The 11075-nt window shown below is 40.5% G+C and overlaps 1 protein-coding gene across 4 annotated transcripts in view; it reads left to right on the top strand.

Moving 5' to 3' along the window:
• The window catches only part of LOC131940750 (uncharacterized), a 63197-nt gene extending 52122 nt beyond the window's left edge, over positions 1-11075 (top strand). For all 4 annotated transcript variants that reach the window (XM_059299534.1, XM_059299536.1, XM_059299535.1 and 1 more), the window contains exons 7-13: positions 2885-3025; positions 5405-5567; positions 6478-6619; positions 7221-7345; positions 7617-7757; positions 8479-8645; positions 8983-11075. In XM_059299534.1, the coding sequence (XP_059155517.1) occupies positions 2885-3025; positions 5405-5567; positions 6478-6619; positions 7221-7345; positions 7617-7757; positions 8479-8645; positions 8983-9180 (1077 nt within the window). In that variant the 3' untranslated portion in view covers positions 9181-11075. The remainder of the gene's footprint in view (positions 1-2884; positions 3026-5404; positions 5568-6477; positions 6620-7220; positions 7346-7616; positions 7758-8478; positions 8646-8982) is intronic.

The raw sequence follows: 11075 nt of genomic DNA, 5'->3' as shown, positions 1-11075 counted from the left end.
GTGTTGTCGGCCCTCGACAATGTTTCATTCAAGGGGGGGGGGGGGGCTCCATAACACCGAAGATATGCCCTGAAGAAACTCTGGCCCCCCAAACTGATATTTGATAGTCGATGAGGCCCTCGGTCTGAAAAGTTTGGAGACCCCTGGTGTACAGTAAAACGGGTTGGGCCTTTTATTGTAAGTAGTCATATAGTGTTTTAGTGAACATAAGCTATTTTAGTAAGTCGCTGAAAGTCTGTAAGTGATAATTAATTAATTTCAATCTTGATGAGGCCTTGATTGTAGGCTACTATAAGTGTTTTCTTTAGCTACTAGTGCGGTGTTTAGCATACATTCATTTTTTTTTTTTGCCTCAGTCACGTAATTTACAGCGTCAGTTTGTCTCGTAATTTACAGCGTCAGTTTGTCTCGTAATTTACAGCGTCAGTTTGTCTTGCATGTTCGCTTTAGTATTACAGTTTTCATCATCGGCTTGTGAGGACTGATACAGATTTACAATAGTAATATTTCTTTCTTACTTGTAGCCTACTTTCATTCATTAAAGATTGTTTACTTATACATAGATCTTATATTAAACGTCTAATTACAATTTTATTTTTAAAAAAACCTGAAAATGCAAATGTGTAATTATATTCAGAGGCAATTTCAGTACACTTTTGGTATTGCAAATGAATAAATTTAAATTTCTTGTTTACAAGAAATGGAGAAATAAATGTGTTGATGATCCTAGTGTCTCTATTTTAAAATCCCGTAAAAAAAATCAGAATCCATATTTATTTCCTTCTCAAATTAGTGACGTCATATTTTCTCATTAAAAATAATTGTTTTTCGTCCTCCCACCACTGGCGATGAAAAGCTCTCTATGTTAACACAGAGTTGTCTAGCCTGAAATATTCACCTCTATCGTCGAGTTGTCGGACTTGAAATATTCACTTTTATCATCGAGTTGTCGGACTTGAATTTTTTCAAACACTTAGCCAGTTAAGTCAGGAACGTGAGGGCCCCCGAGTTTCCAGAATTCCAGCCAGCCATTCGAGCTCCGTGCAGCCGCTGAGATGGCCCCAGGAGAGTTAGCTCACACCTCCTCGAGTGCTCTCCCCTGCTAGCTTTTGAATTTTTGTTTGGCTTTCACAAAAAAAAAAAGCTGAAATCTCTCCCCACATTCTGCGACAATTGATTAAAAACTGGCGGCGTCGAAGTGCGATTGATTTCCTGCAAAAAAGTTTTCAATTGAAATGGGTAAAACATCGGTGTAAGTATGTGGGTTTGTGCTTCTGATGTAATTATAAAAATGCTGGTTCATGCAAGTCTAAGACAAGGAAGCTTTGTCTGAGTTATCGCCCTTATAGAGTTAAACCGTACACCAGGGGAATTAACTCTCGGATGGTTAGTGTATCGTGGACTTGATGTCCAAACACAGCAGGAACATGTTTATATACGAGCATGCTCGTGTGTGTGTCTGTGTGTGTGTGTGTGTGTATGTGTGTATTGTGTTCGTCTGTGTGTCTTCATTCTTTGTGTGGTGATGTGTGGTTGTGTGTGTGTGTGGCTTATGCTAATTAGACATCTAAAGCTCGTGTCATCAGAAGCCACTCATCAAATCTCATTAAATCCAGATGTCAAACGTGTATTGACGTGGTGGGTCTGTACCTCGATATCGACTCACGTATTTGGTCAAAACAAAATGACCAAGTTATTATTAGGTCACTACTGGGAGCCCTCAGCCTGAAAAAAAATGACCAAGTTATTATTAGCTGGCTACTGACAACCCAGAGAGAAGAAAAGATGAAAGCAAACGGCTGACGGCGCCCCACTGAGCCCCCCCCCCCCCCCAGAGCCTCCATATCAAAACGTCTCATTTGGGCAAGCACGTCTGTCACATTCAAGCCGGCATATCCCACCGTGCATCTGCCGGTGACGTCCGGCATTTCCCGAGAAGAAAAGGGGAGAAAAAACCGGAAATGTGAGAGCTAGGAAACCACAGACGGCTTGATGGGACGTGAGATCAGCAGATGAAACACGGGTCCGGCTACACGGATCCGGCTACACGTGTCCGACTCCGACTGATGAATCCAACGTCATTTGGAGAGTTGGCCTCTTGAAGACGTCACTTCTGAATGGTGGGCAGTATAGATTTGGACTAGTCTGTACATAGTGGACAATCTCAGTTTGTGAACAGTATAATTAGCTCACCCCGCGGCTTTGAGGCTTTTAAACTGTCAAGTTCCTTTCGTAGTCTCCTTCTTTTAGTGAAATTTATGAAACGTTAACAAAAATAAAACACGTGTCTGATATGATGTAGATAAAGTAGAGTTTGTCAGCTTCTGACCTCGGCATATGAAACATTCATGTGATTTGTTTTATACGTAGCCGTAATTGTTTCACTCGACTAGCTAGGTACCCATCAGAGCTGGGTGGACTCAGGTACCAATTAGAGCTGGGTGGACTCAACAAAGTCTTGAGTAACAGAAGTTGAGATTTTTAAAGCACGCGTTCGAATTACAATAGTATTGCTTTGTGGTCTACAATATAAATAAATTAATCAATTTAAAAAAAAGATACATACATATATATACATATATATATATATATATATATATATATATATCTATATCTATATATATATATATATATATATATATATATATATATATATATATATATATATATATATATATATATATATATATATATATCTATATATCTATATATATATATACATACATACATACATACATATATATATATATATATATATATATATATATATATATATATATATATATATATATATATATATATATATATATATAACTTTCTGAACTAGGTTTACTCTGAGTTTGACAAACTGTTTGGCCTTTAGGATTCAACCTTTTTATCCCAGAATTCTGAAAAATGTGTGTCCAACAAGCCGACTAAAGAAAGAGGCGACTTTGCCGAGGGTTGCTGGAGAAATCTGGTCTACGGGGAGATGTTGCCAGTTGGGCTGTCTAACAAACAAACTGTCGTCTACCTCATATGCCAGGTACGCTTTATTTTTCTGTCTTCAAATGACGTCAGTGTAATAGTGTGTCTTATGCTAAAGTCAAGAGTTCGAATCCGGGATGTGAAAAGACTTGCCCAGATTTCAGTCGGACATATGGAAGCACTAACCAAACATTTTAAAAAGTGTACTCAACATTTAGCGAGCACCAAAAGATATTTTATATCTTCAAAACTTACTACTATTAAAATATTAACTTACATTAATTCTAAATAGAGGCTGAGTCCTTGGTGAACTGTGTAAATAGACCTTGACTAGTAATATGGTATAGCTTTTCCAAAAAAGCTGACCTAAAACTTTTGAAGACAGACCCATCCCTATCCCTAATCCAATCAGTAATTAGCCCCTATTCATGCTAAACTTACCAATCATCATTCTTCTCTTTAGTTCGATCTCCCTTAGCCCTTCCTATGTTACCAATCAAGGTTGAACACTTAACCCTAGCCCACCCAAGCCCACCCAAGCCCTTCCTATGTTACCAATCATTGGTTTACCACTTAACCCTAGCCCACCCAAGCCCTTCCTATGTTACCAATCATTGGTTTACCACGTAACCCTAGCCCACCCAAGCCCTTCCTATGTTACCAATCATTGGTTTACCACTTAACCCTAGCCCACCCAAGCCCACCCAAGCCCTTCCTATGTTACCAATCATTGATTGAACACTTAACCCAAGCCCCTCCCTAGCCCCTCCCTAGCCCTCCCCAAGTACCCGATCAATGATTGAGCACTTAACAACAGGGCCTAGAAAATGTAGCATCCCAGCAGATCAATATTCCCAAGCTACTTAAAGAGTAAATAAAAAACTTTCAATACAATTCCAAACAAAAAAAAACTTCAGTTTTAAAAATCGATAGAATCGATACTGAAGAATGTGTCATTATTGTGTATCGATACTCAGAGTAAAAGAACCTAATTGATTCTTGATTGAAGTTACGATTACAAGGTATAATATTGACTAATTATTTTGTGACGTATATTGTTAACTTTTATAAACGACTAGCAGTCATTAAATTAATAAAGTCAAGAAGTCAGCACTAGGGGATTGTGATTGGGTAAGATTATGATTGTGATTGGATAGCACAAGGATTGTACGATGTCATCTGATGGTCAGGTTAGCTTGACTAGACATACAGGTTAGATTGGAAAACTGATGCTCAGGTTTCTTTCAGGCATCTATTAGGGAGCAGAGGAAGGGGGAGTTCGGCGCTCAGCGAAGCAGGTCCACCCCCAGCTCACCCCGACCTTGCTTCCTTCCCAAGAGAAAAATGTCTGAAAGAAACACTTTGAAATCAACATCTATGAGGAAACGACCGGGTTCCCCTCATGTCAAACTCTAGCAGCTGTTAAACCTAAACCAGTTTAACCTGAACCATTTTAACCTGAACCAGTTTAACCTGAACCAGTTAAACCTGAACCAGTTTAACCTGAACCAGTTAAACCTGAACCAGTTAAACCTGAACCAGTTAAACCTGAACCAGTTAAACCTGAACCAACAATGCAGCAGACATCTAGAAAGTCACTGAACGCCCCCCCCCCCTCCCACATTTGTCCTGGGGTAAAAGGACAAATACGTGAGCACTTTTCTATTCAAAAAGTTTACTCACGGGCTGTAAGTGTATGGGGAGGGGGAGGGAGGGGTCCTTCGTACGACTTCCGTGAAAGATGTCAGGTGGGATTGAAGTCATCCGGTGTCATTTCCTGAAATAGTGTCAGTGACGTCATCTCCAACATGAATGTTGTGCCAGGCCAGTGTTGATTGGACAAAACTTCGATCACGCGTTGCTCTATTTTTAGATCGCTACTAATGCATTCTCTTCTCAACACTTTTACTGAGAAAAACAAAACTTGCCTAATGCAACTATTTCAGTTTCAACATGAAATCTAAGACTTTAATTACTTTGTACTTTATTCAACTGATATCCATTCAGATAAGAATGAGTAGAGTATCTTCAATTTTGGAAAATTTCCTGCGCTATCCAACTTTTCGGTTACTGGTGACCCTACAGCGCATAGGTATAAACCAGAGTGGTATGGACGGCCAAGAATTATCTGTCAGAGGTTATGGACGGCCAAGAATTATCTGTCAGAGAGCTATGGACGGCCAAGAATTATCTGTCAGAGGGCTATGGACGGCCAAGAATTATATGTCAGAGGGCTATGGACGGCCAAGAATTATCTGTCAGAGAGCTATGGACGGCCAAGAATTATCTGTCATAGTGGTATGGACGGCCAAGCATTATCTGCCAGAGGGTTATGGACGGAATTGAATTATCTGTTGAATTATCTAATATTTTCACTAGTGTCAGGTCTAATGCTTCCATCTAACCCTTGCTACTCACCAATATGTTTCGTCTTTAGAGGTTTGCTGCGCAGACTAGGATGGGCAAGTCGTTCGGGTTCAAGGACACGCATTACGTCACCTTGTATGACGTCAGCATCAGGTCACCCATCCTGTCACTGACCAGGGTGACGGCCCTGGGGGACGAGACCTGGCCGGTCACGGATTATTTTATTGAACACGGTAAGACCAGCACACCTGTAGCATGTGTAGGTTACCTGTGTAGTTGACCTGTGTAGTTGACCTGTGTAGTTGACCTGTGTAGTTGACCTGTGTAGTTGGCGTGTGTAGGTTACCTGTGTAGTTGACCTGTGTAGTTGACCTGTGTAGTTGACCTGTGTAGTTGACCTGTGTAGGTCACATGTGTAGGTTACCTGTGTAGGTTACCTGTGTAGTTGACCCGTGTAGGTCACATGTGTAGGTTACCTGTGTAGTTTACCTGTGTAGTTTACCTGTGTCGTTTACCTGTGTCGTTTACCTGTGTAGTTGACCTGTGTAGTTGACCTGTGTCGTTGACCTGTGTAGTTTACCTGTGTAGTTGACCTGTGTAGTTGACCTGTGTAGTTGACCTGTGTAGTTGACCTGTGTAGTTGACCTGTGTAGTTTACCTGTGTAGTTTACCTGTGTAGTTTACCTGTGTAGTTTACCTGTGTCGTTGACCTGGGTAGTTGACCTGTGTAGTTGAACTGTGTAGTTGACCTGTGTAGTTGACCTGTGTAGTTGACCTGTGTAGTTGACCTGTGTAGTTGACCTGTGTAGTTGAACTGTGTAGTTGACCTGTGTAGTTGACCTGTGTAGTTGACCTGTGTAGTTGACCTGTGTAGTTGACCTGTGTAGTTGACCTGTGTAGTTGACCTGTGTAGTTGACCTGTGTAGTTGACCTGTGTAGTTGAACTGTGTAGTTGACCTGTGTAGTTATACTATGTTAATTTCTTTACAAAAATATTCGGGTGCCTATTAAGGGCTCTTGCCGTAGGTTTGCCTGACAGATTAACCCTCTCACCCCACCCTGACATATTAACCCTCTCCACCCCACTGTGACAAATTAACACTCTTACCCCATTTTGACGGATTAACCCTTTCTACCCCACAGGTCTGGTGGAGAAAGAGACGACCATGCTTTGGTTCTACAGAAAACCTAAAAAAGGAATGTTAACCCTTCTGGACCTGGACCGTTGCCATGACGACCAGAGCTGTGACGTAGGGCTCCGTCAAGTATTGCCACAGGACTACAAGTAAGGTCGTATGACATCACACTCGACTCTGCGGACGTCCATCCGGATGGGGGGAGGGGGGCGGGTGGAGGTACATATGTCCCCAGGCGCCGACCCTAGGGCGCCAAAATGGGTTGGGAAAAAATAAAAAGCGTATTTTAGCTGCAGTTTTGAATTATAAATATAAAAAAAATATATATGGGGGGAGGGGGGGGGGCGCCAAATTGAAAGTTTGTCCCCGGGCGCTGGGAGGAGTCGTTACGCCTCTGTCGGGGTCACTGACCCAGGAATACGTCCACCCTCCCTCCGGACCAAATAAAGCAAAACCACTTTAAATTATTCCCGTTTTAACCAAGCTGATCTCACATCGTGAAGTTTTGTTTTGTTCTGACCATTGGATGCTTCGTTTAATTAACACACCAGTAGTTCTCAAACTAGACACAGTGACACCTTACACCAGTGGTACCCCACCCACACCACACACCACACGCACCTTAAGTCCTGACCCCCACCCACACCACATGACACCTTAAGCCCTGACCCCACCCACACCCCACACCACACGTCACCCAAAGTCCTGACCCCACGCCACATGACACCGGGTCTCACCTTCTACCCCCAGAGATGCCACAGGCTACAGACCAACACACCTGATGTGGCCTGAGTTGATGCCATTTGAGCCAGCTACAAGACTGGCCACCTTCACGATGACCAACATGGCACCAATGCTAGCAGAGCTATTTGAAGGTAGCACCCTGCTAATTTGTCTTTATACAATCATGAATTGTTTCCCTTATTTTACCTTTTTTTATCGCGGTTGTCTCTCTTTGCTTCCTGTCTACTTTTTTTCCCCAGCCAAAACTCAAAGCTTTTAGAGTATTATTTTTTTGCCACTTTAATGATATATATATATATATATATATATATATATATATATATATATATATATATATATATATATATATATATATATATATATATATATATATATATATAAAGAAATCACTTCTGCTCCCAGAGTGGCACCTGACGATCAGGAAAGTTCGGACTTTCGCCATAGAACAATGTGGGGTGCCAGCCATTGTGGACACAAACTTCAGACACGTGAGCGAGTTCAGCAGTCATAGGTACAACAAGTCAGCTCTCTACCTGGCTTCAGGTATGTGGGGGTGATGGGGGTGGGGGGAGGTGATAGTGGGGGGGGGGGGGGGTTGTTCAACTTCAGGCACGTGAGCGAGTTCAGCAGCCATAGGTACAACAAGTCAGCTCTCTACCTGGCTTCAGGTATGTGGGGGTGGGGGGGGGGGGGGGGTGAGGGGGGTGGTTGTTCCATGCCAGGGTAACTTGTCTGTCATTTGTTCAATATCAGGTGCATAATTGTTGTCATCTCTTGTTGTCATGGACGTCTTAAGTCGGGTTAAGATGGGTTAAATGACGCCTAAGAAAATAGTTTATCCTCCCACCTCTGAAAAAAAAAACCCTCTACGTACAGGTAGATAGATGGTCATGTTAAAAAATATTTTAAAAGTCACGTGACTCAATAGTCTTTCAGAGAATTGGCAGTTAATCCCCCAGTGGTCGACATTTAAAATGTGTTTCCATTATATATTAACTTTCTGCATGTCTATCTGTTAGATGTGAATTCGTTCGGTCATTTAGTTGTCAGAATGACATGATCGACTTTTTATGCACACGTTTTACTAACGTTGGTTACGTGAACTTAAGTCGAGTGTCATATTGTCTACACATGTCAAATGTCACCTGTCTACACATGTCAAATGTCACCTGTCTACACATGTCACCTGTCTACACATGTCAAATGTCACCTGTCTACACCTGTCATCTGCCCACACATTAAATGCCATATTCTGCCCCTACAGGCATCATGCCCTCAACCAACCCAGTGCAGACGACAGGCCACAACATCCGTGTGCCCTTCATGTTTTGGCTGGCCGGATGCTGTGTCCAGCAGTACACACTGACCAACCATTCTCTGGACAACAGCTCCAGCATTTACTGGAACGACACGTCCAACGACCTTGAGAGGGTGGGTCAAGGCTTGATTCATTTAAATGTGTGTTTGTGTGTTTATTTTGGTGTGGTGTATTCATTTTTTTTAAATTAATGATCAGTTATACGCATTTGCTTACTTTTGGTATGGTACGTTCATGTGTACATTTCTGATGACTTTTATTTATTTGTTTACTTTTTGTGAGCACTATTCATTCGTCTACTTTTGACGGTGTGTATTTATATGCTTTGATTTAGTTCACTATGTGTAGTGTTTGTTTTGTTTTGTTGTTTGTTTGTGTGATGTGGCACAATTGTGTACCTTGATGAATCCACCAAAGCCTGCTCTAACAATCCACGCCATCTCTCCTCAGACCAACACGACAGCATTCGCCGTCTACATCCGGAACTCTGCGGACAACCACGTCATACCCGCACCCGTCCTGCAACTGGAGATGCTCCTGCAGGACATGTACAAAACGTCACCGGGTGACCTTGACGTCTCCCTGTTTCCGGGTCACGATCAGGCCTGCAGTGACCTAAAGAATGACGTGTCCAGATGGTTTCAGTAACTTCCGGTTTCTGGTGGTTTTAAAACTAGGAGCTACACCTTGACACGTGATCACTGTTCACCCAATGGGATTACAACCAGCGCGTGTTACTATTTATAGACGTCATTTGTTGACACCGAAAAGGGGTCGGACCATCAGTTCATTGAAAACATGAAATTTAAAAAAAAATGATCTTCATATCATCGTTTTGTTGCGAGAAAGCTTGTACAAATCTAATGATGACTAGCTGCAGCTATAATGGCTGGTGTTACTTGAAGCTAGCCACGGCTGTAGTACTTGAATGTTGATCTGTAATAAAATGTGATACTTTGGCTGTTTTCTATGTCTTGTACAAAATTCCATTTATAAATATATATCACTAGCTGTAAGTGGATCCACTAGTTTTGTAGTCACACGTATGTGCTAGCAGACATCTTCTTGGTGTGCTAGTGTGTTAGCACACATCTTCTTGGTGTGCTAGTTACCGACACACGTCCTAAAATTGTGTGTCTAATTATCTTCCCATGCTAATTAATTAGCTGAACTGTTGCTACTTCTGAGTTGTGATCATGTTTTTATTTTTATTGTGATGCATTAAAAAAACAACGGACAAACTTGTATTTTACAGAAAGTAGTCCACCCCGTTTGGGACAGATATTCATGCGCGTATTTAAAAGCTTTCACGGCTTTGTGGCCAGATTTTTTAAAGCATACATTTCTTTTACATTAAATTTTAAACTGATTACAATTTTAGTTTTTAACAATCTGCTATTGCTAAGATCAATGTTTAGCGTCTAGATATGTTTTAATAACTAAAACGACTTTAATGGCTTTTACAACGTTTAATTAAATTAATCAAACGAATTGTTTTTAAATTAAGATTGCTGTAAGATGATCTCCAATTGAAAAAAATAAAAACCTTTTAAAATCTTATCAATGCCATTTGATATTAAAAGTCATTCAAAAATGTTCGAACTATTTAAAGATTGTGTATGTTTTATATCTAACGTTTTTGTGTAGTTTTGTACATTCCGAATCTTACAATGTGTAGTTGTCTATTGTGACGGCTGAGTTTCTACTGTGAGTTGGAGCTATTGTCAAGCGATCTCTGACGAGAGCTAAAATCTGATTTGATACTGTCAAATTTTTTCTAATACACATCTTCGACAATTCGCCAGATGATGTTAAACCTGAATTATATCACAGGTTAAACTATTAGCTGGTGGTTATTATAGAGTGGGTTTAACTTCTGATTTCAGGATTTAATACTTTATGTTATAAAGTTTAACTTCTTACTTTAAGATTCAGTACTTTTTGTAGTAATTTTAGCTTCTGTCGTTAAGAGTTTCATTATATTATAAAGTGGGTTTAACGTGGCTCTTTAAGTTCCAATACTTAAGATTGTATGGTTTAGCTCCAGTTATAAGTTTCAATACTTTAAATCGTAAGGTTTAGCTCCGGTTATAAGTTTCAATACTTTGTATTGTAAGGTTTAACTTTTGTCTAAACATGTCAATAATTCCTGCTGTGGGGTCATTGGTAAGGTCAAAAAGAGGCTGGTCTTCTAAAGACACCCCCCTTCCCTTTTCTTTCCCCACCCCCTACCCACCACTCTGTTTCCAACAGCATGGAGTACAGAACTGCCAAATCAGCAGAAAGCCTATTGACGTCATTGACCAGTATTTGTTACTGTAGTTACGATGGATCTTTTTTTTTTCCTCTGAAATAATCACGACGCGTTTCATCGTTATATTTACAGTGAATGTTAACAATATAAATTTTTGTTCCAGAATTGTATATGATCGTAATTCTGCTTTCACAGTTAGCATATTCTGTTCTTAGCTTATCGATACGTATTAGATCAATTAAAAAATTCTTGGTTTTGTTTAGTAATAAAATATTCTGTTTCGTTCAAA

The sequence above is a fragment of the Physella acuta genome, unplaced genomic scaffold (assembly GCF_028476545.2).
Source record: "Physella acuta isolate Inbredline_101_S28 unplaced genomic scaffold, ASM2847654v3 ptg000329l, whole genome shotgun sequence".
Lineage (NCBI taxonomy): Eukaryota > Metazoa > Mollusca > Gastropoda > Physidae > Physella > Physella acuta.
This window is presented reverse-complemented; position numbering and strand designations above follow the sequence as displayed.